This window comes from Pipra filicauda, unplaced genomic scaffold (assembly GCF_003945595.2).
Source record: "Pipra filicauda isolate LSUMZ 115617 unplaced genomic scaffold, ASM394559v2 scaffold619_size212394_pilon, whole genome shotgun sequence".
NCBI lineage: Eukaryota > Metazoa > Chordata > Aves > Passeriformes > Pipridae > Pipra > Pipra filicauda.
In genome coordinates, this window is record NW_024104775.1 from 134,573 (window position 1) to 158,873 (window position 24,301).

Below are 24,301 nucleotides of genomic sequence, written 5' to 3' on the forward strand. Positions count from 1 at the left end.
GAGTTGCGGGGCGGGAATTGTCCCGGGAAAAAGCGACGCGGCGGCCGCGCCTCCCCCGGGGCAGTTCCCGGGTTGCGGCCCGGGCCCAGCGCGGGCCGATCCCGCTGCGGAGCGTCCGCCCCATCCCGGCACCGGGGGGACCGGGAACGGCCGGGGGAGCGACAGGAAAGCACCGCCGGGCCCAGCCCTGCCCTGGGCAGGGACACCTCCCACCAGCCCGGGTTGCTCCAAGCCCCGTCCAACCCGGCCTGGGACACTTCCAGGGATCCAGGGGTGGCCACAGCTGCTCTGGGCAACCTGTGCCAGGGCCTGCCCACCCTCCCAGGGAAGGGTTTCTTCCCAATATCCATCTAACCCTGTCCTCTGGCAGCATGAAGCCATTCCCCCTGTCCTTCACTCCAGGCCCTTGCCCAAAGTCTCTCCCCAGTTTTCTTGAGTCCCTTTTAGGCACTGGAAGGGGCTCTAAGTTCTCCCCAGAGGTTTCTCTAGACGGAACACCCCCAGCTTTCCCAGCTTGTTTCCAGAGCAGAGGGGTTCAAACTCTCGGAGCATCTTTGTGGCCTCCTCTGGACGCACGTTTTTTGTGCTGGGGGCCCGGTGCTCCAGGTGGGAATGTCTCATGGTGGGAATGGCTCAGTGCCTGCCCTGCTCCAAGACCCCTCATGGAACACCCGGGCGGCTCCAGCGGCTCCAGCCTCAGCCCCTGGGGATCGCTGTGTCAGTCACACACGTGGCCTCAGGGATGGCACAGGGACAGCAGCAGCATGACAGGTGCTGGGGAGGGATTTACAAAAATAAACAACCGAGGCAGCGGGATGGAATTCTGAGGGCAGGAGAGGGGAAGCTGCCAAGGGCAGCTCTGTTCCCTGGGAACAGCCGTTGGAGCCGGCCTGGAGCCAGCGACTGCTCTGCGAATCAGGAGCAGGTGAGAGAGAGGGACCTGGGGAGTCCCAGGAGAGGAATGGCCAGAGATGGATCCCTGGGAGAGGGACCTGGGGAGTCCCAGGAGAGGAATGGCCAGAGATGGAGCCCCGGGAGCTGTGGTGCTGCGTCCCCCCACCCCTCTTGGGCTGCTCTATGATCTCAGAAATGCTCATCAGAAACAAACAGCACCTGTGCCGAGCTGCTCTCGAGCTTATCAGAAACACTGTCTGTTCCCAGGAACTCGTGCTGGATAATGAGCTCCTGCTTTAACAAACAGCCTTGGGAAGTGATTTTTGTTGCCTGAGGAACAACCCAAGTGCAACAACATTTCTGTTATTGAATTTTGAAAGTAAGTTCCTGCCCTGAATTGTGCTGGAATGGAAGATGACAACAATAAAGGGCTCTCTCTTGTGCCCCTGTAAACAGCCATCCCGAGGGAGACCCTTGGAGCTCTTCTGGACCTCAGTGCCCAGATCTGCCTCGGAGTGGGGCCTCTCAGAGCCCCATTTGCTGCACTGGGAGGACCAAGGCAGGAGCCTGGGCTGATCCCCTACTCAGCCCTTCACCCCCTGGGAAGGTGCAAAGGCACCGACGTGAGTCCTTCCCTGAGCTCAGGGGGATTTTTCACAGGTATAAACCTGTACATTCACCTGTACATACCTTGTACATGCGCTGTACACACACCTGTGTGTGCACCTGTGCACACACCTGTACATACCTTGTACAAAGTCTTTAGCTCTGTGTGTGTGTGAGTGCGAATGTGCTACAGCAAATGTCCCAGAAATGTTGCTCTCAGATTCTTAAGTCCTTTTGACTCCTAAGTCAGGCCTCTACGTGAGTTACTGTTGTGCTACAGCAAATTCTATATGAATCTTTTGTTAAATGGTTTAACTTAAGCTCTTGGTTCAGTGCTGTTAAGTTGAAGTGCTGTTAAACCTTTAGGCCTGAAATGTCATGCAAGTCCAGGGCCCAGTTTAGCAAGGGGGTTCCCTCCGACCCTTAGCGGGAGGGTCTCCCTTATTCCTTTGTATCCTTTCCTATCCTTACCCTACGACCCCCTCATTCCATGTAGATAATTTCTGGGATGATTTTGGCTTTTACATAAAACTTCCTTTTGTCGATGTCTTTGCCGAGGGTTCTTTGAGCCACCTTCAAACTCTCATTCATCACAAGATCTCTGACTGAGAAACTGTGGGATGAGAAGCCCTGGGAGCAGCAAAGGAAGAGCAGGGAATGTTTCTCAAGGTATTTGGGAGAACATGGAGAGGTGGAAGCATTGGCCAGGGCTGGCAGCTGCCAAGGAGCATGCCAGGTGTGCTGGGATGGACTGGGCATCATGGAATCATGGAATCGTTTGGGTTGGAAAAGCCTCTGAGCCCACTGAGTCCAACCGCTCCCCCGGCACCGCCAAGGCCACCACAACCCATGACCTCAAGTGCCACATCCACACGGCTGCTAAACCCCCAAGGGATGGGGACCCCACCCTGCCCTGGGCAGCCTGTGCCAGGCTGGACAGCCTTTCTCAGGAGGAATTTTCCCCCTGTCAAACCTAAACCTCCCCTGGCACAACTTGAGGCTGTTTCCTCTTGTCCTGTCACGTTACCTGGGAGCAGCGCCCGACCCCACCTGGCTGCCCCCTCCTGTCCCCCTGGGGTCCTGCCCTGCTCCCCACCTCACTCCTTGTCCCCAAACTGAGTCCCCCCAGCTCCCTCAACCCCCATGTCCAGGGCCTGACCCCCAGCTGGACTGTGCTGGGGACACTGGGAGGTGGGGACGCCAAGAGGTAGGTGACATTGGGACACCATCCCCAGAGGGTCCCCCTGGAGCATGGGCCGGAGCCAGAGCCATGGGAGATGAACAAAATGGTTTATTAACAGCAGGACCAGGACAGGGCCTCAGCCACGTGGGGAGGGGACTGGGGGGTCTGGGGGTGCCACGGGCAGGGACTGCGGTTCCTGGGGGTAGGGACAGGCAGGGATGGTGGCTGGTGGTATCTGGGGATGGGCAAGGACAGTGGCTTGAGGAGGTCTGGGGGTGGGGACAGACAGGGATGGTGGCTCGGGGGGGGCCTGGGGGTGCCATGGGCAGGGCTGTGGTTCAGGGGGCCTGGGGGTGGGGACAGGCAGGGACAGTGGCTCAAGGGGGGTCTGGAGTGCTGCTGGCGCTGCCCCTGCCTGCGGCCGGAGGGGTGACGGGGGCGCGAGGAGGGGGGGCAGCGTGGGGGGGGCAGGACAGGACGGAGGGGGCTTCAAAGTGCTTCCAGTCCACGTTCAATGCAACGAGGCGGGGGGGGAATCATATTCACAGCAGGGGAGAGCGGGGAACTGGGGGGGCGTGGTGACAACCCCCGTACCAGTGAGCCCCGTGGGGCGGGAACCGGGGCCACGCAGAACCACCGGGGGGGCACGATGAGAACAGCAACAAAACCGGCTACAGGGAGGGGGGGCTCGAACCCGGGGGGCTGCACGGGGCAGCAGGGGCCGGGGGGAGCTACTCCTTGGCCCTGCCGATGATGGCGAGGATGTAGAGGAAGATGTTGATGATGTCAGTGTAGAGGTTGAGCGCGGCGAAGATGTACTCCTCGGGGCTCAGCGCCAGCTGCTTGTTCCCCAGGATCAGCTGCGTGTCCACCGCCAGGAACTGTGGAAAAGGGGGTGTCAGAGGGAGCCCGGGGCTGGGAGGCACCAGCAGCCCCCCAGTTCCCCCCCCCAACCAGCCAGGCAGCCCCTGAGCACATCCTGTACCCCCCGTCCCCACACCTGCACTCATATCCTGAGTCCCCACCAAACCAGAGTGCCCAGGGGTCCCGGTGGCACTGCCCCCCCCAGAATGGGGGCTCCTGCCCCCCGACTCACGCAGGTGAAGAGCAGGGCCCCCAGCGAGGCGTAGATGATGTCCACGATGCGGTTCCGGATGAAGATGCAGAGAATGGAGAAGAGGATGAGCACGACGAGGCAGATGATGAGGACGCCCCGGCATGAGGTGAAGTCATACTTGGTCTGTGGGGAGAGGGGATCAGCAGAGAGGTCAGACCCAGTTTGGAGCCCTCAGACCCAGCAGGAAGCTGAGTGGGGGTCATACACCCCATTCAGAGCCCCTCAAGAGCCAGCAGGGAGTTGATGGGGGGTTGTACTCCCCACTGGGAGCCCCCAGCTGGGAGCCAGGAGGGTCGTACCCACAGTCTGGAGCCCCCCAGCCAGGAACCACGGGAGTTACAACCCCGATTTAGAGCCACCCAGCCAGGGGCAGCCCTGACACCGACCTGCAGGGAGAAGATCACGACGGTGAAGCAGACGACTACGGTGATGCCGACGGCCATGATGACGGCGTCAGTGTCGTAGAAGCTGGCGATCATCCCCACCATGTAGGACAGGCTGACCGTCAGGATGGACTAGGGGTAAGGGGGAACCTGTCAGCCTGGTCAGCACCCCCAAACGCATTCTGCCACCCAGCATTCCCAACCCCACCATGTGCCCTGGGCTCAGCACCCCCAAACTCACCCCAGCCTGGCACCCTCAAACCCACCCTGTGCCCTCCAGCCAGGCATCCCCAAATGCACCGTGTGCCCCCCAGCTCATCACCCCCAAACCTGCCCTGCTGACTCCCCCAGCTCAGCACCTCCAAACCCACCCTGCTGACCCCCCCAGCTCATCACTCCCAAACCCACCCTGCTGACCCCCCCAGCTCAGCACCCCCAAACCCACCCTGCCGCATGCCCCCCAACCCACCCCACCATGTGCCTCCAGCTCAGCACCCCCAAACCCGCCACGTGCCCCCCCGGGCCAGCCCCCAGCTCACCAGGGACACGAGGTTCCAGGGGTGCTTGCGGCGGAAGTCGCCGCAGCAGCTGAGGACGATGAGGGAGATGAAGAACACGGCGTAGGACACGTAGTACGTCCACACGTTGCGCTGCACGAAGCCCCGCACACCTTTGACGAAGGTGAAGACGGTCACAAAGGCGAAGGTGACGGTCAGCTGCAGCGTGAGCACCAGGAACACCTGGGGACAGGGGCAGGTCACAGGGGGCCCCCACCGCCCCGTGCTCCCCCCAGAGCCCCCCGTGTCCCACCTTGCGGATGAAGGCCTGTCGGATGCTCTTGTCATCCCAGTGCGCCGATGGGAAGTCCTGGTTGTCATAGTAGGAGGGGGGCCCGTCCTCGTGGTAGGTGCTGTGCAGGGGGGCTGTGGGGAGGGGGGACATCACTGAGTGGGTAGGGCTGGAGGTCCCAGGGGCATCCCAGGGGCCATGGGGAGCAGGGCTCCCTGCCCCCCAAAGCCAGGTGTCACAGCTGACATGGCTCTGGGCAGTGTCCCCCCACCCATGGTCATGGCCAGCACCGTCCCCGGTGGGCAGGGCCCACCCCAAGTGCCCCCCAGTACATGTGGGGCAGGAGCCAGGATCCACGGGGGGTCCCTGTTGCCCCACTCAGGACCCCTGAGCTGTGTGACCTGCCAAACCCACCCTCACCGTCCACACAGCTGGGCCACAACAGGAACAGCGCTGCCAAAATGGGCCCCCCTGCAGGGGAGCCCCCCAGGCCTGCCATCAGTGCCTAAAGCAGGGGGCTGCTCCCTACACCTGGAGCCCCCAAACTCCAACAGGAGCCAGGGGGGAGGGTTGTACAGCCCATTCAGAGCCCCCCAGCAAGGAGTTGGGGCAGCTGTACACCCCCCTGGGAGCACCCCACAGGGAATCCAAATGGGGGTCATACACCCCACTGGGACACCCCACATTGTACACCCATTGGGAGCCCCCAGGCGGGAGCCAGGGTGGCCACACACCCATTTGGAGCTGCCCAGCCTGGAGCGTACCCCCTGCCCCCCCCCTTCCCTGGTACTTACAGTCCTGGTCGCCGGGGACCATGGGTTGGGGCTGGGCATAGGGCGGCTGCCCGTAGGGGCCCTGGGGGTACGGCCCAGGTGGTGGGTACGGCCCGGTGGGGTACGGCCCGGCGGGGGGGTACGGCCCCGGCGGCGGATACGGCCCCGGCCCCTGCGTGAAGCCTGGCTGGGGGTAGGGCGCGGGGGCGAACTGGGGCTGGGGGTATGGGGCGACGGGGTAGGGGGGCTGCGCGTAGGCTGGGGGGGCCGTCGGCTGCTGCCCCGCGAAGCCGTCACTCGTCACCAGGAAACTCTTCTCGTGGGACATCTTGTCCCGCAGGCTGCGGCCGCCTTTGTGCTGTGGGGGGGAGGAGAGGGGGTCAGAGTCGGTGTCATCATCCCCCGTGGCTGTCACTGTCCTTCTCATCACGCCTCACAGTCATCACCCCCCCACAGCTATCATTTCCCCACAACCATCACCTCCCCCCATCACCCCCCTCAGCCATCACCTCCCTATGGCCATCACCCCCTCCCCATCACCCCCACACGTCCATCACCCCCCTCGCCATCACCTCCCTATGGCCATCACCCCCCTCCCCATCACTCCCCTACAGACACCAAACCCCCAAAGCTATCACCCCCCTCCTCATCACCACCCCCCTGGCACCACCCCCCCATAGCCGCCACCCCCCTCCTCATCATGCCCACGGCCATAAGCCCCTCATGGCTGTCACCCCCAATGGCCATTACCCCCTCTCCATTACCCCCCCATGGCTGTCACCCCCTTTCATAATCACACCCCCCCCCACCCCCGACCCTCAACTCGCCCTTCAGGCAGCCCTGGGGGTCCCCAGCCAGTTCAGCACAACAATGTGGGAGCGAGTCCCTGTCCCCAGCACTGCCGGGATGGGGGGCACGTCCCGGCCCCCTCCACCCCGGGCCCGCACAAGATGGCGGCGGGGCCGTTGCCATGGCAACATCCCCTCGGACGGGGAGCGGCGATGTGCGGGGTCCGGCCAGCCCCCGCCCCAGCCCCACGTTCATCGAGGCCGGGCGGGGTCCGCGCTGCAGCCCCGGGGCCGCCCCCGCTCCCGGGGCCCGGTTACAAAACCGGGCAGTGCGGGAGCGGCGGCTGCGCCCTGAGCAGGGACCGCGCACTCGCCGGTGCGGTACCGGTGCGGTGCCGCGGCCTGGCAGTCGGCGGTACCGGGCCCGTGCGGTGCCGCTGCTGTCACGGTGCCGGTGCGGGGCCGTGCGCTGCCGCAGGGCCCCGGGCCCGGCCAACGGGCAGCGCCAACCGCAGCCGCCGCGTGACGGCCCCGCGCCCCGGGCGGGCGGCGGGGGACGGGGGGGGCTCGGCCCTGCGGCACCGCGGGGGCGGCACCGGGGGCACAGTGGGCCTGGGCGGCTCCCCCGGGGGGCACGGTGTGTGGGGGGCACGGGGGGCTCCCCCGTGAGGCGGGGGTGTACGGGGGGCACCCTGAACAGGGGGCAGGAGGCGCATGTGGCGGGTACGGGGGGCACCCTGCACGGGGGGCACGGGGTGCAGGCGCTATGGGGAGTACGCTGCATGCGGTGCGGGGGGTTCAGGGGTGTCCGCAGCTCGTGTTGGGGGAGGCACAGGGTGCGGGGGCCCGCAGTACAGGGTACCGTAGGTGCAGGGGGTGTTTACATCACGGGTTGCGGGAACGCGAGGGGCACGGTGTACAGGGGGCACGGCGTGCAAGGGTGGCCGCATCACGGGTTGCGAGGCGTGCCGGGGGTGCGGGAGGTGCAGTGGTGCCCGCAGCACGAATTGCGGGGGTGCCCGCAGCAGGGGGTGTAGGGGGTTCCAGGGGTGCAGAGGTGCCCGCAGCAGGGGCTACGGGGCATGCAGCGAGGGTTGTGGGGGTGCCCGCAGCACGGGCTGCGGGAGGTGGAGGCGGGCGGGGGTGCAGGTGCTCCCGCATCACGGGTTGCGGGGGTGCCGCCGCCCGCCCCCCCGCCGGTTCTCCCGGAGCCCCGTAAGCCGCTTTGCCCTGACGCTCGGTAAAGCCCCGGCACGGCCTATTTACGGCAGCAGCGAGCCTAATCCCCGAGCGCTGCCGCGGGGGGGCTCCCAGGGGACCCTTCCCCCGTGTCCGCGCTCGCGGGGTCCCCCTCGGCCGCGCTCCCCCCTCCTGTTACAACCCCCGGCCCCCCCTCCGCTCCCCGCACGGAACCCGTGCGCTGCGTAATGCGGCAGCGCGGGGCGGCAGCAGAGACCCGCGCTCGGGGGCGGCGCCGGGGTCTCCGCGCCCCCTCCCACCGCCCGCCCCCCCGCCAGAGCCCCGGGACCCCCCGCGCCCCCCGCTCACCGGCCGGGCCGAGCTGCGCGGGGTCCGCTCGCTGCGCGCCGGGGGGCGGGGCCAAGGCGGGGCGGGGCCTGGAGAGGGGCGGGGCAGCAGCTGCGCTGGACCTGCCGCTCCCCGCGTAGGCTGGGGGCGGGGCTTGGAGGGGGCGTGGCATGTGGGGGCGTGACCCGCGGGAGGGGCGGGGCCTCGCGGCAGAGCGCCCCCCTGTGGCGGCGGAGCCGCGTCACCCGCTCCACCCCGCCGTGTCCCGCGTGGGGCCGGTCCGAGGTCCCCTGGAGAATCCTGAGGCCCGTCACGTGTCCCCCGGTCACGCGTGGGGCAGGTCCGGGGTCCCCTGGGCACCCCTGGGGCCGGTCACGTGTCCCCCGGTCACGCGTGGGGCCGGTCCGAGGTCCCCTGGAGAATCCTGAGGCCCGTCACGTGTCCCCCGGTCACGCGTGGGGCCGGTCAGAGGTCCCCTGGGCACCCCTGGGGCCGGTTACGTGTCCCCCGGTCACGCGTGGGGCCGGTCCGAGGTCCCCTGGGCACCCCTGGGGTCGGTCACGTGTCCCCTGGTCACGCGTGGGGTCTGTCACGTGTCTCCCGGTTGCGCGTGGGGCCGGTCCGAGGTCCCCTGGGCACCCCTGGGGTCGGTCACGTGTCCCCTGGTCACGCGTGGGGTCGGTCACGTGTCTCCCGGTTGCACGCGGGAGCTGTTCCGGTGTCCTCTGGTGACCCGTGGGGCTGGTCACGTATCCCTGTGTCACTCTTGGGCATGGCCCCGTGTACCCAAGTCAGCCGTGGGGCGGTTCCCATGTTCCCTGGTCCCGTTTGGGGTCAGTTCCGTGTCCTTGTGTCACGCGTGGGGCCGGTTCCGTGCCCCATGGTCGCGTCTGGGGCCAGTTCCCCGTCCCGTGGTCGCGTGCAGGTGATGGTCACGTGTCATCTGGTAATATCTGGGGCTGGTTCTGTGTTTCCATGTCATCTGTGGGGCCGGTCCCGTGTCCCCGTGTCCCGAGTGGGACTGTTCCCGTGTTCCCAGGGCACGCACGGGGGTGGTCTCGTGTCCCCCTGTCGCGCGAGGGGTGGTCTTGTGTCCCCCGGTCACGCGTGGGGCCGGTAATGCGTCACCATGTTATACTTGGGACCGGTCCCGTGTCCCCCCGTCACGCGTGGGGCCGGTTCCACGTTCCCCCTGTCACGCATCGGACAAGTCCAGTGTCCCGTTATGACGCGTGGGGCCGGTCCCGTGCCCGCTGGTCAGGCGCGGGGGACGGCCACGTGTCCCCGCGTCCCGCGTGGGTCCGGCCCCGTGTCCCCACCCCGTTCCCACCCCCCGCCCTTCCCCTTCCCCTTCCCGCCCCGTTTCAGTTTCGTTTCGCTGCCGGGGCGGAGCCGCGCGGCGTCCGGTGCGTGGAGGGGGTCCTGCCCCGGGGGCGTGGGGAGGGTTCCTGCCCTCGGAGAGGTGGGGGGGGTCCTGCCCGGGGCCGCGAGGGGTGTCCAGGGCTATGGGGGGGCTCTGCCCGGGGGGTGCAGGGCTGGGGGGGTCCTCGGTACGGAGGTGCGGGGGGGGGATGCGGATGTGGGGTTTGGGGAGGGGTTGAGGTCACGCGTGGGTGCAGGGGGTGTCCTTGGTCCGGGGGTCACACCGGTGCTGGGGGGAGCAGGAACCTGGTGGGTAGAGGAGCTGAAGGGGATTCCATCTCGCCCCCCCAGTGTGTGGGTGGCCCAGGGTGACGGGGGGGGGGTGCTGGAGGTGCAGGGGGTCCCCTCAATGTGTGGGTGCCCCGAGACAGGGGGGCTGAATTGCAGGTGCTCCCCCTGGGGGTGCTGGCACTGGGCAGCTCCCCCCAATGTGTGGGTGCCCCAGGATGGCGCGAGGGGTGCTGGAGGTGCGGGGGGTCCCCCCTGACACCCCAGAGGAGCTGCTAGTCCTGTACTTCGAGAGCCAGCGGCGCTCCGGGGGTGGCCCTGTGCAGAGCTGCCAGCGCCTCGGCCCCCTCTTCTTCCTCACCTTCGAGGACCCCCAGGGTAAGTGCGGGGAGGGTCCCAGTTCTAACTGGGAGCGCTCAGATGGGGTGTGGGGAGTCAGTACCAAATGGGAGCACTGGGACGGGATCTGAGGGGTCACAATCCCAATTGGGAACACTGGGATGGGGTGTGTGGGTGTCACAGTTCTGAGTGGGAGCACTGGGATGGGGTGGGGGAGGGTCCCAGTCCTAACTGGGAGCACTGGGATGGGGTGGGGGGTTCCAGACCCAGTTGGAAGCACTGGGATGGGCTGTGGGGGATTCGCAGTCCCAACTGAGAGCTCTGGGATGGGGTCTATGAGGAGTCCTAGTCCCAGCTGGGAGCACTGGGATTGGGTGTTTGGCAGTCCCAGTCCCAGTCGGCAGCACTGAGATGGGGTGTGGGGGATTTCAGCCCTACTGGGAGCTTTGGGATTGTGTTTGGGGGTCCCAGCCCCACTGGGGGCACTGGGATGGGATTTGGGGGGTCTCAGTCCCACTGGGAGCACTGGTGAGCAGTGCTGTGTCCCCAGGGTCTGGGAGGTGGGGGGTGCTGGGTGGGCTCCGGTGATGCCCCTCCAGCCCAGTGACCCCCACGTTCCCTCCCAGATGCACAGAACGTGCTGACCCGTGGCAGCCACCAGCTGGGGGGGGCCAAGCTGGGGGTGTGCCTAGCCCCCCCGTGGGACCCCACCCGCCTGCTGCTGCGTGGCCTCGACCCCTGGACCCCTCCCGAGCTCCTGGACCTCCTCCTGGAGACCCTGCTGGACGTCTCCCCTGGCACTGTCACGCTGTGCCGGGGCCCCGCACCCGACTGGAGGCTGCTGCACCTGCGGGACCCCCTCACCCCCCCAGGTGGGACCGGAGACCGTGGGGGGCACCAGGGCTTGGGAGGGTAATGGGGTGGGCATGCCGGGGGTGGGCGCATGGAGGGCCAAGGTGACAGGGCGGGGTTGCCAGAGAGTGGGGGGCAATGGGGTGAGGGTGCCGGGAGGCTGGGGATGCAATGGGGTGGGAGTACTGGCGGGCAGGGGGGCGATGGGCTGGGGATCTGAGAGCACCAGGGTGGTATTTTAGGGTGTGGGGTCCACGGGGCACCCAGCGCCCAGATGCTGCCGTGGGGGCGGTGGCACCGCCGCGGGGTCCCCGTTGTCCCGTGGTGCCAGCGCCGCCCGTGCTGCAGAGCTGGCGTCGGCGGAGCAGCGGGCGCAGAGCCGGGGGCTGGCGCTGCTGCGGGTGCCACAGACCCCCGCGGTGCTGGTGCGGGCGGCGGGGCCGGCGCTGAGCCGGGACCTGCTCGAGCTCTACTTCGAGAACCGACGCAGTGGCGGCGGCTCCGTGCAGGAGGTGCAGCTGCTGCCGGGCGGGCACCGGGCCATTGTCACCTTCCAGGAGCTGGCAGGTGAGCCGGCAGGGACCTCCTCTGGTGCCAGGGGGAGCCGAGGGGCCTGGCTGGGCCGCTGGCTGCCCATCTATCCGTCCCCCTGCAGCCGCGGAGCGGGTGCTGCAGAGGCCACACCGGCTGCAGGATGCGGTGCTGGAGCTCACCCCCCACTATCCCTTCCTGGAGCCACTGGAGGAGGACGGAGACCCTCCCCTGGATGTGGACCCCCACCCCCTGGACACAGCCCCCCCTCTGGACACAGCCCCTCTGCTGGACACAGATTCCCTGCCGGACACAGACCCTGCACCGGACACAGCCCCCGCCGTCCCAGAGCTGGCAGCACCGGCAGAGCCGCGGGCATCGCACCCAGTGCCAGTGCAGCCATTGGCTGCCTTCCCCAGCAGGGACAAGGACACAGAGGGGCTCGAGGCCGTGACCAACCAGGGCCAGTGCCTGGAGCGGGTGTCAGTGGTGGCCCCAGAGTCAGTGGTGACATCGGTGCTGGTGCCAGCTCTGCTGGCGCAGGATGAGGTGCTGGTGCCAGCGGAGCCGGGAGCACTGCAGTACCTACAGCGGCACTACCAGGACCTGCTGGGCAGCATCCCTGAGGTGTCCCTGCTGCCTCTGGAGGGAGGGGACATCGCTGGGTTCCGGGTGAGCTGCAAGCAGGGATCTGGACAGGGGTATGGGCAGGTGTGGGCAGGGGTGCAGGTGTGGTGTGGGCAGGGCTCTGTGCTGTGCTCCCACCTCCCCGTGCTCATGGCACGTTCTGGCAGTGGCTGCTGGCCCCGTGGTGATAACTGCACTGCCTGCACTGCTGGCTGGTGGGTGGGGAGCCAGCCAGGTGCCAGTGCCCAGGTGCTGACACCCCACCCTTCTGATCACCTCCCGGCAGGTGAGTGGGGAGCTGGGCCGGTGCCAGGCAGCAGCAGATTTCCTTCAGAGCCTGCTGGGCTCCGTGGCCTCGCACCCCGTGACGCTGCACTTCCCTGGTGTTGCCCGCTTCCTGCGGGACCTGGACGGGCAGAGCCTCCTCCAGCAGCTGGAGAGCCGCTTCCAGTGTGTCATCCACCTGGATGGCGTCCCCTGGAGACCCCCAGACCCGCAGGTGCAGCCTCGTGGGGAGGGGGCTGGCAGGCGGGTGCTGTTGTGCCGGTCCCTGCTATGCCATAGCAGTGCCGGTGATGCCATCCCTTGGTCCCCGAAGCAGGAGCTGGAGGAGCTGCTGCCCCTGAGCCGCCATTGGGACCCCCAGCCCTCAGCACCACACCCCTGGCACCAGGACCTGCCTGAGGGTGATGATGATGCTGCTGATGATGACAGTGATGGCTTTCACTCCAGCATAGGTGAGGGGCGAGGCACTGCTCTGGTGCCCACTCTCTCGGTGCCATGGTGGGGTGAGGGGGCCGTGGATGCTGGTTCTTCTCCAGGCCGTGGTGGGGTCTCATGGTTGATGTCCTGCTGCTCCCACAGAGGAGATCAGGGAGCTGCTGGCAGCGCTGCGCCCTGGCGAGGCTGACGACCATGGGGACCCCAAGGTGTGGCCTGATGCCATCCTCGGCAGTGAGTGGGACCCTGATGCCAAGTTCCCCGACACGGCTGATGGGAAGGGTGCCGGGGAGCCGCTGTTGGGCACTGGGGTGGAGGAGGAGGCGGAGATGGCTCTGGCTATCCAGTATTCCATGGAAAACATGAGGCGTGAGGATGAGGAGCTGGCACGCGCCACCGCTCTCTCCCTGCGCTCCTACTGCCGGGAGCGGGAGCAGGTGGAGGAGGATGCTGGGCTGCTGGCCGCGCTGGAGGCCTCGCTGGAGGAGGCACTGGTGGCAGCAGACACGGCGCAGGTGACAGTGTTCTGCTCCTTTGAGCGGGACGTGTCGGAGGTGCCGCAGGAGCTGGAGCGGGCGCTGGCGGGGCGGCTGCGGGCGCAGGAGGTGGAGAGTGAGCGGCTGCGGGCGCTGCCGGCCGCCGGCCACCAGGCACTGGCCCTGCTGCAGCGCCGGCACGCCGTGCACCTCAGCCTGCGCGGCGGCACCGCCACGCTGCACGGCTTCGCCGAGTATGTGGCCTCTGCTGCCCACGACCTCGCCATGCTGCTGCGGCGCCGGCCGCTGCCGGAGCTCAGTGCCGCTGCTGTCACCGCTGCCAGCACTGCTGCCGCACACTGGGTGCGCTGGGACCCCTCCGGCACTGTCGTCCCCTACGCCCCTGAGGCAGCAGCGCTGCTGGAGCAGGCCTGGCTGCGCCGGGAGCGCCGGCTGGACCTGGTGCTGGACGGGCGGCCCCTCACTGTGGACTTGGAGCGCATGGAGGAGTACGACATCGGCAGCGCCCGTGCCGTGCCTGTCTGCCGCAGCCAGCCCCCAGCTGAGAGTGCCCGCTGCCTGCTCGGTACGTGCTGGTGCTGTGGGGCCGGGCCTGTCCTGTGCTGTGCCCGTGTTCACTGTGGCTGTGTCCAGCAGGGCTGGAGGTGCCAGGGCTGGAGGAGGAGGTGCGGCTGATGCCACTGGCCGAGGACTCGGAGGAGTTCACTGACACTGTTCACCATTTCTACGGGACACTGGAGGAGCTGCACAGCCAGATCAGCATCGTGCAGGTGGGTCTGGGATCACCGGACCCCTCGGGGTGCCCCCATGGCAGAGCAATGACGCTGTGGTGCCTGGCAGGTGCAGAAGCTGATCCACCCACTGCTGTACAAGCAGTACCAGCTGAAGAAGGGCAGCGTGGAGCGGGCGTGTGCCGCTGGCACCGCCGCGGAGCGCGTCCTCTTCCACGGCACCACCAAGGCCTCCAGCCGTGAAATCTGCCTGCACGGCTTCAACCGCAGCTTCTGCGGCAAGAACGGTGAGCACTGGGCAGATGCGGGATGACGATGTGGGCACAGTGTCCTTGGTGTGGGAACAGTGCCAAAGGGGACCATCAGCATGGGAACAGGATGCTGATGTGGGTGTGGCGGTGTCAGCATGGGAATGGGGCACCAAGGTGGAAACAGTGCCATCAGCATGAGAACAGGGCACCAAGGGGGGCACAGTGCCATTGGCATGAGAACAGAGTGCCAGTGTGGACATGGTGCTGACGGCATGGGAATAGGGCACAGGCACCGTTGGCATGGGAATGGAGTGCTGATCCAGGCATGGTGACATCGGTGTGGGAATGGGACACAGCATGGAAACAGGGTGACAATGGGGGCACGGTGCCATTGGCATGGGAGCAGAGTGCTGAGGCGGGCACGGTGCCATTGGCGCAGGAATGGGGTGATCATGGGGGCACGGTGCCATCAGCATGGGAATTGGAATGCAGGGCCAAAGTGGTCACGGTGCCATCGCTGCTGAAGCGGGGTGCCGCTCTGTGCCCGGCACTGCCAGCACACGGCCCCGGTGCCCCCGCTGAGCCCTGTCCCCGCAGCCACGCTGTACGGCCGCGGCGTGTACTTCGCAGCGCGCGCGGCCATCTCGGCGCGGGATCAGTACTCGCCGCCCAGCGCCGACGGCACCAAGTTCATCTTCGTGGCCAAGGTGCTGACCGGGATGTTTGCGGCCGGGCGGCAGGGGCTGCGGGCACCCCCACTGCGGGAGGGGGCCGAGGGCCCCCAGCGCTACCACAGCGTTGTGGACAACCCCCAGCAGCCCGACATCTTTGTCATCTTCAACGACACCCAGGCCTACCCCCAGTACCTGATCACCTGCCGCCGCAGGCACCCTCCCTGACCTCCCTGAGCCCCCTGGCACTGTCTTTGCCGTGGGGGCACCCCCTGAGCCCCCTGGCACTGGCTCTGCCAAGGGGGCACCTCTTGAGCCCCCCCGACACCAGCTCTGCCGCAGGGGCCCCCTTTGACCCTCCTGGCACTGTCCTCGCAGTGGGAGCACCCCTCGAGCCCCCTGGCACTGGCTCTGCCAAGGGGGTACCTCCTGAGCTGTCCAGCTCCAGCTCTGCCATGTGGTCCCCCCTTGACCCTCCAGAGCCCCCTGGCACCAGTACCACCACAGGGGTTACAGTGTCCACCTCCACACCAAGTGCTTGAGGAGTCCCTGCCATGGGGGCTCAGGGGAATTCCCGCCCTGCTCAGGAGTCTCAGAGTGGGGGGGTCCCCACCTGGGCACATTCCTGGATGCCCTTATGCCAGGGCAGGAGCCCGACAGGAGGACTTTGGGATCACCAGTGTGACAGCAGTGAAATTTGGAATGAAACTGCAAATAAAACTGGGAATAAATTGGAGCCTTTTACATAGCTGGGATTGAGGGGAGACTGTGGGGGGGGGTCCCAGTCCTGGCTGGGAGCACTGGATTAGGGGAGGTTATCAATCCCAACTAGGAGCACTGGGATTGGGGTGAGTGATGTCCCAGTCTCAGCTGGGAGCACTAGGAATTGGGGCTGTGTGGGGATGCTGTGTCCCCCCGTGGGGTGGCTGGGCCAGGTGGTGACTCTGGGCCACCCCAGGGCTGGACCCGGTGCCTCCTGCATCCCTGCCTGCTTCCTGCTCCCTGCATCCTGCCTGCTCCCTTCCTGCATCCTGCCTCTTCTCTGCCTTCTGCCTGCTCCCCACTTGCTGCCTGCATCCTGCTCCCTGCCTGCTCCTCTGTCCCACAGGCCAGCCCTGAGCTATGCTGGGGGATACCCGGGTGCCCACCCTGCAAACGTGGGCAGTGCTGGTGCCCATGGAATGGGACCCTCAGGCAGGCAATGGGGGGGTAGGGGGGGCACAGCTCCCGCAGGCATCCCCACGTGCCTGTGTTGCCCCAGGTCACAGGTGGGCAATTGCAGGACTGGGGGTCTCGGTGGCACCCACACCCCTTTGGGGAGCCCACACGGGGTGGGCACGGGTGTGACACCAGTGGCTCCGGCCCCGCAGGCACGGGCGGCTCCAGGGCAGTGTGCGCGCCGGCGTGTGCCAGCCCCGCTGACGTGTGCCAGCTCTGGGATCCCCGGGGGCACCGTGCCAGCCGTGCCAGCCCCGCGCACGTGGCGCCGAGCCCCGCTCCCGGGGGAGCCGCCGGCGCACAGAGGGGAGAGGGACGGGGAGCACAGAAGGGGTCCTGGCCACGCACCCACCCCCAGGTAGGGCCCAGTGCCCCCCGCCCCGCGGGTGACCCGGGCGGGGAGCGCCCGGCGCTGCCGGTGCCAAGCGTGCCGGACCTTTGTCCCTTGGCGCCGAGGGGCCCGCGGGGCCCAGCGGGACTGAAAGGGGCCCTTTGTCCGGCTCTGGCCGGGGGATTCGCTCCCTGCGCCCGTGCCTGCACCGGCACATGACCGCGGCGAGAGCGGCTGCGCCAGCACCGGATCCGGACGGAGGGAGCGAGCGGCAGCCCCGGTACGGCCGCAGCGAGAGCGGGTTGGGGGGGCTGAGCTGGGGTCCTGTCGAGCTGGAGGGGGACCCTGACCTCGGCACAGCAGGTGCCACATTGCGCTCCCCGGGTCTGGGGTCCCCGGGGGTCTTCACGCCACCCCAGTCTGGAGTCCTCGGTGGGTGCGGCTGTGCCGGGGCCCTTCGGCGCTGCCCCCGATGTGGCTCACGGGGGGCTGGGACGGCTGAACCGTGCGATGCCGCACCAGCGGCTGGGTGTGGAGGGAGGCACCAGGAGGCACTGGGAGGCACCAGGAGGCATCGAAGCCCCCGAGCCCCCCCCACATATATGTGTGTGTGCGCGTGTGTGCACATGTGTTCCTGTGCGTGTGCACACAGCTGTGTTTGTGCTGGTGTGTGCCATGTGTGCCTACAGGCGGGCAGGGCTGGGCACATGCTTGTTCACCCATGTTCACACCTGTGAGTGCACGCTTGGGCAGACACGTGTGCACACACATATGTGCATTCATGCACGTGCATGACTTGTGTGTACCATGGGTGGGGCAGATGGGTGCGTGCACATTTGGGGTGTGGGGGTGTGTGTGAGTGCCTGTGCACACACGCAGGTTGGTGCATGGATGTTTGCACAGGTGTGTACCTGCAGGAGAGTGCACACATCTGCATGGGCACCCACACCCATCCGTGCTGCTGACTCTGTTCTGTGGCACTGGCACTGCAGGGCTCCTGGGCACCACAGGGCTGGGGCCAGCAGGCAGCACCAGCTCCAGTTCTCAGCACCGGCTCCAGTTCCCAGAGCAGCTCTGGCTCCCAACACTGGATCTGGTTCCTGGTACTGGCTCCAGTTCCTGGTACCACCTCTGGTTCTCAGCACCAGCTTTGGTTCCCGGCTCCAGCTCTGGTCCCTGTCACTGGCTACAAGCAGTAGCTTTGGTTCACGGCATAGGTTCTGGTTCAAGGCATCAGCTCCATTTCCTGGCACTGGTTCTAGTTCCCAGCACCAGTTCCCAACTCCAACTCCAGTTCCCAGCACTACCTCTGGATCAAGGCACTGGCTCTGGCTCCTGACACTGGTTTCCAGCACCGGCCCTGTTCCCAGCTCCCCATCCACCCAGGGTCCCCCTGGCTCCCAAGACCTCCCCAGCTGCCAGGCCAGGTCCCTCCTACAGCACCAGTGGCTGGAGCCGAGCTTTGTCTTGTGGCCAGGGAAAGGCCAGTGGCCAGCAAGGTTGTGAGCACCATGCTGGAGCCATGCCCGAGCTGTGCCAGGGCCCTGCCAGAGCTGTGCCAGGCCCATTCCAGGGCTCCTGTCTCTTCCCTCTGCCACAGGGGCTCTGCTGGGGCTCTGGATGCAGCAGCTGGAGGTGGCCTGTCCCACGTGCAAACGTGATGCTGCCCAGGCTGGTGTGCCACTGATGTGCCACTGATGTGCCCATGGTGTCCCAGTGATGTGCCAGTGGTGTGCCTGCAGTGTCCTGGTGATGTGCTGGTGATGTGCACACACCTGTGTGCCCAGCTGGAGCTGGTGGGGGGCTGGAGCTGGTCCTCCTGCGGTGCCTCCTGGGTGGGATGTCCTGGGTGTCCCTGAGCAGTGCCGGGAGCACCAGGAGTGCTGGAGTGCCAAGGGGCTGTGGGACCCTCTTGTGGGAGCGTGGGATGGGACCAGCTTTGCTGGGAACACTGGGTGGGGTTCACCCTCTCTCAGTGGTTGCAGTGGTGATGGTTAACCCTCTCCATACTGGGTGTACTGGTCACAGTTAACCCTCTCCATATTGGGTGCAGTGGTCACAGCTAACCTGTGCCATCCTGGCTGTACTGGGAGCACTGGTCAGGATCGGCCCCTGTTGCTGGCTGTACTGGGAGCACTGGTCAGGGTTACCCCTGGTGCTGACTGTACTGGGAGCATTGGTCGAGGTTAGCCCTTTCCATACTGGGCTGTACTGGGAGCACTGGTCGGGGTTACCCCCGACGCTGGGTGCGCTGGTCGGGGTTAACCCTTCCCGCACCAGGTGCCCCATGGGGGTGCCCCCTCCCGCGGGGTGCGCTGGGTGCGGAGGGTGGGGCGGTGAGATAAGGCCCCCCCCGCTCCCCGCCCCCCGCCCCGCCCCTGCCGCGGAGCCCGAGCCGGTGCCGGTGCGGGCGGAGCCCCCGGGGCCGTTCACCCCCGGGAGCCTCCGCGGTACCGGTGCCGCTGTTCCTCCCCCCCGGTGCCGCATCCCCCCCGGAATCACCGCCGGTGCCGTTTCCCCCCGGTCATGCTCCCCCGTCGCGCCCCGGCGGACATCGCGGCGCACGGTGAGTCCCCGCGCGTGGAACCCTCCTGGCCCACCCCCCGTGGGGCCGCGAGCGGCGTGGGGGCTCCGGGAGGGGGCTGCGGGGATGCTGCAGGGCAGGAGTGGGGGGGCTGCAGGAGCCGTGGGGGCTGGGGGATGCGGCGTGGAGGGTCGTTCTGGGGCCGTGGGGTGCAGGGGGGGCTGTGCTGGGGGTGCGAGGGGCGTTCGGAGGCTGAGGCTCCAGTCCCCGGGGGCGGGGAGAGCTCGAGGGGGCGGCGGGGTCCCTATGGGTGCCCCTGTGGGTGGGGGGAGGCGGCGCGTCAGGCCCGGGGGGGGGCTGCGAGGGGTACGTGGGCGATGGAGCCGGTGACTCAGGCTTGGCACCGGCGCGCGCCGCGCTGCCCCCCACGCCCGCCTCTCACCTGCCCCCCCCTCCCGGCGCCCACCTGCCCCCTCCTCTCGCCCCTCACCTACCCCCCCACGCCCGCCCCTCACCTGCCCCCCACACCCGCCCCTCTCACCCGCCCCTCTCACCCGCCCCCCACACCCGCCCCCCACACCTGCCCCCCACACCCGCACCAAGCCCGCCCCTCACCTGCTCCCCCCACCTGCCCCCCACCTTTTCCCCACGCCCACCCCCCGCCTGCCCCCCCACTGCCGGGGGTGCCGGTGCGGTGATGCCGGGGGCGCCGGTGATGCCGGCGCCGGTGATGTCGGGGTCCGGGGATACCAGGAGGGCCGGGACCGGCGATGTCGGTGATACCGGCGATGTCGGTGACACCGGCGATGCCGGGGCCGGTGGCTCTGCCGGGTTCGGAGCTTCTGCAAATGGCGCCTCGGCCTCGGCAAACGCCCGGTGCTGCCGGCTCCCGCGGGAACGAGCCCGAGCCGGTGTCACGGCTGCGGCGGGGCCGGGGCGGAGGTGGGATCGCGGAGTTGCCGGGATCGCGGAGGTGCCGGGATGCCGGAGGCAGGATCACGGAGGTGCCGGGATGGCGGAGGCAGCGGGATGGCGGAGGTGCCGGGATGGCGGGGGCGGGATCACGGAGGTGCCGGGATGATGGAGGCGGGATGGCGGAGGTGCCGGGATGGCGGAGGTGCTGGTGTGGCGGGCGCAGGATCACGGAGCCATCCCCGCCACTGCCAGCGCCCTCCGTCCCGCTCCCGCGGGAGCGCTCCTGGCACCGAGGGGCTGCGACCGGCACAGGCCCCGCGGGGCTGCCGGCCCGGCTGAACCTCGGCAGCCGCTCCCGGAAACGGAGCGGGCCCGGCCGCTGCCCCGGTGCCGGTGCGGTCTTGTCCCGTACGGCTTCGGTCTGGTTCTGCTCGTACCCGCACCGGCTGCGGCGGCACCGGCAGGGGAGTCCCACGGGCGAGTTCTCGGGGCCCCCGCGGCCGTCCCGGTGCCGGACCGGTCATCACGACGGCTCCCTGCCCGTCCCTTCGCCGCGGTGGCCCCGTGGAGACCGTGGTCCTGGCGACACCGCCCGGCACGGCTCGGCATAGACCGCGCTTCCCCGGGGCTGTCCCGGGGGGTCCCGGCGCCTCTCGGCGCTCCGTGGTTCTGCCGTGGGGCTGGAGCGTGAGGGGGCTGTCGGTGCTGCCAGGTGCGGGGGAGTCCCGGTGCCGAGGGTCCCTGACGCCCGAAGGAGGGTGGTGGCGATGCCGGGGGTCCCGGTGCCGGGGGTCCCTGACGCGGTCCCTCTGCCGCAGGAGCCGGGGTCGGCGGGCAGCCGGGAGCCGGCGGCGATGGCGGAGGAGAGCTCGAGTGGCAGCAGCGGCTCGCCCGGCGCCGGGGACACGCTGCCCTGGAACCTGGGCAAGCACCAGCGCTCCCAGCGCGCCAAGGCTGCCGCGGGCAACGGGACGGTGCTGGACCCCGCCGAGAGAGCCGTCATCCGCATCGCAGGTACAGCCGGGACCGGGGCTGGGACGGGATGTGACCGGGGGTATGGGACGTGTCTGGGGGTCTCGGCATGCGCGGGGGGTTCCAGCGCGGTGGGATGGAGGGGCCGGAGGTGCCCGGAGGACGGTGGGGCGATGCCATGGGGTGATGTGGGAGCCCCGTGCTAGGCCGGGGGACCGAAGGGTGATACGGCGGCTGGGAGCTGGGCTGGGGCCGGGGCAGTACTGCCGTCATGCAGGATGCCGTGCCGAGTCGTGCTGAGCCGAGCCGTGCCGGTACCGTGCCGAGCTGAGCTCGTGCCGGTCCGAGCCGAGCCGAACGTAGCCGTGCCATGCTATGCCAAGACGTGCCGTGCTGAGCCGAGCGAGCCGTGCCGTGCCCATACGGCTTCGAGTGTATCACCATGGGGCATCCAGTGTCTTGTCACAGGGCTCAGCGTGTCCCCCCCATACAGCACTCAGCCCCCCCGCACAGAATACCCCCCCCGGGCTATTTCCGTTGCACCTCCTTGTCCTTTCCTCGCCACTCCCCCCCCCCCCCCCCCCCCCCCATCTCCGTCCCCGCTCGGGTTTCGGGGCTTTAGTCTCTATTTTTAGGGATGACGAGGCCCCGTCCCACGGGGCCAGTGTCACACCACCCCCCCAGCTCGCCCACGGCTGGGAATGGGCTCCGGTGGAGGTTGGTGGGGGCCGCAGTGGGCCCCCCCCCCGTGCCACACAGGGGTAGTGGCACTGAGAGATGGAACTTTAAAAATTCCCCGGTGCTCATGGGGCTGCTGTGGGGGCCCCGGGGGAGCCGTGACGTCCCTGTCCTCACTGGCTGGGGGGCACCCAGGGATCTCTTTAAGGGGCTGACCACTCACTAGGAGAGGGGGCGTCTCGTCTGCCTCTCGAGCGAGGGTGGGGATGTCAGGGTGCAAGTCAGGGGAGTCCCTGTGCCAACTGTGGGGTCCACCAGGCACCCCCCCATCCCATCCCTTATCATCTGCGCCCCCCACCCCCCAGTGTCCCCCATCACTGCGACCCCTGCCCCTTATCACTCACCCCTGCCCCCCTGTGCTCCTCTGGGCACCCGTGGGTGCTCCACGGCCGGGGTTGGTGGTGCCGGGGTTCGGGCAGTGCCGCGTCCCCGGCACCGTGTGACCTGTTTGGGGGGCGCAGAGGGTTCCACCTGCCCCATCCCCCATGGGGTGCTGCGCCCCATAGCGTGTCCGTGCCCCATGGGGTGCCGTGTCCGTGGGTGCCGTGCCCTGTGGTCTGGCGCGCATCGGGGCGGTGTCCGGCGGTTCCTTTAAAGGGCTGGGCGGGGGCATGTCCCGTCCCCTGTCCCGTCCCTTGTCCCGTCCCGTGCCCGTGCCCAGCCGCGGGGTGCGGGGCCGCCGAGCCGCCGGACACGCCGGACACGCCGGGCACGCCGGACCCCGGCCCCGGCCCCCTGCCCTCGTCCCCCGCCGCCGCCCCCGCCGCCATGGCCGCCGCCGGCCCCCCGCCCGCTCCCGAAGAGCAGGACTTCATCCAGGCCTACGAGGACGTGCGGGAGCGCTACAAGGGTACGGGACCCCCGCCCCACAGCGGGCCGGCCGGGGGGCGCCGTGGGGCGCCGGGCGCGGGGGGGCCGCGGGGGAGCGCGGCCGCTCATTCCCATAATTGGGCACGACGGGCGCCGCCAGCCCCGGCGCGGCCGGGGGGGTGGGGGAGGACCGGGGGACACGGAGCGGCACCTCGGACCCCGAGGGGAGCCCCCCGGCCGCTGCCCCCACCGGGGACTCGGTGCCCGCGGACGGGCAGGGGACTGTGCCCGCCGCCCCCCGCGGCGGCCGGCGGGGTCAGTGGCGGCGTGGTGGGGTGGGGGGTCCCGGTGGGAGGGCTGGGGAAAGGGGGTTTTGTCGGGGGGCTGGGGGCGGCGGAGAGTGGGCACGGGCGGTGGGGGGCCGGCGGCTGTGGGCAGCGGAGCTCCAGTGCTCGGCAGTGGCATTGGTGGCAGTGGTGGTATCGGTGACATCTCGGGGTGCAAGGCCCACGCTGGGTGGTGGGTCAGACCCCAGTGCTGTCCGCAGTACCCCCCATGCCTGTGTGTGGCCGAGGGGGCTCCGGTGCCCCGGCGTGGGGCCGGCAGTGCCCGCAGCCATGCCCTTACATGGGAGCGGATGCTGCCTGCGGGGGGGCAGCCCCCCCGTCCCGGCGCCGGGGGGTCGCAGCTGATCCCGCCGCAGGGTCCTTGGGATGAGGCGTTATGGCTTCTCCCGCCAGGGCAGGATACCAGTTCTGGGGTGGTGGGAGTGCGTGCCCTCAGCCTGCAGCCCATTTGGTGCCACCACCAACTGTGCTACGGCTCAGGTGTCCCCTGGGAGGGACCCCAGTGTGCCTGGTGCTGTTGGGAGGAACTCAGCATGTCTGGCCCTGGCGGGTCCCACCATGGTCTGAGTGCCACCGGCAGGGATGGCACAGAGTTCAGGAGCTGATATCCCTCAGCGGTGCCAGGGCACCATGGGACTGGTCAGTGTGGCTTGGCTGGTGGTCCTGGGCAAATGGCAGGGGTTCGGTGTCACCATATGGTCCCACCTTGCTGGGTGCTGGTGGGTTTGGTGACATGGGTTCTGGAGTGAGAGTTTGGTGTCAACATGATCCCACCTCACCAGGTGCTGGAAGGTTCAGTGTCACCATGTGGTCCCACTTCACTGTGTGCCAGAGGGTTTGGTGTCATGGGCCCCCGGGCAGGTGTTTGTTGTCACTGGGTAGTTGCACCTTGCCAGGTGCTGGCAGGTTTGGGATCACCATGTGATCCCACCTTGCTGGCTGCTGGCGGGTTTGGTGCTGTGGGGCATGTGGTGGGTTTAGTGTCACCATGCAGTCACCCCTCACTGGATGCCAGTGGGTTTGGTCCCACCTCGCTGGGTGCTGGTGGGTGTGATGCCGTGGGTCCCGGAGCAAGGGTTGATGTCATTGCGTGGTTGGTCACCCCTTGCCAGGTGTTGGCGTGTTTGGAACCATGACCCATGGGGTGGGTGTGTGCCATCACAGCTGGACAGCAGCTGGCCTGGAGGGGACAATGAGGTTAGGGCTGAGCTGTGGCATCTGGGAAGTGTCAGCTGGCCTTGGGCTCTGCCACACGCAGTGACATGGTGATGGTGGGTGCAGAACCTGTTGGGGGTGGTGATACCTGCCAGTGCTGCTGGCATGTGCCATCCCTGAGGCTCAGAGCCCAGTGGGACCTGGCACCCGCTCTGCCAGGGACTGTACTGGGGGGCACAGGCTGGTGCTTGCCACCATCTGTAGGCCAGGGGCTGGTGGAGCTGGTGGTAGCCCTGGCACAGGACCTGGCGCTGGTGTTCTGGGGGTACCGGGATTCCCGGGTGAGGTGGGTGTTGGGGTGT

At 68.1% G+C, this 24,301-nt stretch overlaps 3 protein-coding genes across 11 annotated transcripts in view; 2 read left to right on the forward strand and 1 right to left on the reverse strand.

Annotated features, from left to right (window-relative positions):
* Window positions 1-2,769: 2,769 nt before the first annotated feature.
* GRINA (glutamate ionotropic receptor NMDA type subunit associated protein 1) lies at window positions 2,770-8,280 on the reverse strand. Of its 3 annotated transcripts, none has more exons than XM_027747733.2 (7): window positions 8,082-8,280; window positions 5,767-6,103; window positions 4,994-5,106; window positions 4,723-4,923; window positions 4,187-4,315; window positions 3,780-3,923; window positions 2,770-3,564 (listed from the first exon to the last, which is right to left on the reverse strand). In XM_027747733.2, exons 2-7 carry the CDS (start codon window positions 6,071-6,073, stop codon window positions 3,415-3,417), a joined length of 1,044 nt encoding a protein of 347 aa, XP_027603534.1. In that variant the 5' UTR covers window positions 6,074-6,103; window positions 8,082-8,280; the 3' UTR covers window positions 2,770-3,414. The 3 variants fall into 3 exon arrangements, with proteins under 3 accessions (XP_027603534.1, XP_027603535.1, XP_027603536.1); XM_027747734.2 differs by lacking the exon at window positions 8,082-8,280 and adding an exon at window positions 6,919-7,020; XM_027747735.2 differs by lacking the exon at window positions 8,082-8,280 and adding an exon at window positions 6,573-6,724.
* Window positions 8,281-9,735: 1,455 nt separating this feature from the next.
* On the forward strand, window positions 9,736-15,665 carry PARP10 (poly(ADP-ribose) polymerase family member 10). 2 transcript variants are annotated; one of them, XM_039388184.1, is made up of 10 exons: window positions 9,736-10,088; window positions 10,676-10,921; window positions 11,250-11,468; window positions 11,557-12,104; window positions 12,346-12,558; window positions 12,661-12,796; window positions 12,924-13,841; window positions 13,913-14,046; window positions 14,117-14,294; window positions 14,889-15,665. In XM_039388184.1, exons 1-10 carry the CDS (start codon window positions 9,911-9,913, stop codon window positions 15,155-15,157), a joined length of 3,039 nt encoding a protein of 1,012 aa, XP_039244118.1. In that variant the 5' UTR covers window positions 9,736-9,910; the 3' UTR covers window positions 15,158-15,665. The 2 variants fall into 2 exon arrangements, with proteins under 2 accessions (XP_039244118.1, XP_039244117.1); XM_039388183.1 differs by having other exon boundaries at window positions 9,737-10,088; window positions 14,856-15,665.
* A 3,202-nt stretch (window positions 15,666-18,867) lies between these two features.
* The window catches only part of PLEC (plectin), a 52,575-nt gene continuing 47,141 nt past the window's right edge, over window positions 18,868-24,301 (forward strand). For 3 of the 6 annotated variants that reach the window (XM_039388169.1, XM_039388170.1, XM_039388171.1), the window contains exons 1-2: window positions 19,748-20,006; window positions 20,736-20,931. In XM_039388169.1, the coding sequence (XP_039244103.1) occupies window positions 19,773-20,006; window positions 20,736-20,931 (430 nt within the window). In that variant the 5' untranslated portion in view covers window positions 19,748-19,772. Of the gene's footprint in view, window positions 19,045-19,747; window positions 20,007-20,735; window positions 20,932-22,361; window positions 22,478-24,301 lie in introns of those variants that run through there. The other 3 variants (XM_039388175.1, XM_039388176.1, XM_039388172.1) reach the window with 2 other exon arrangements.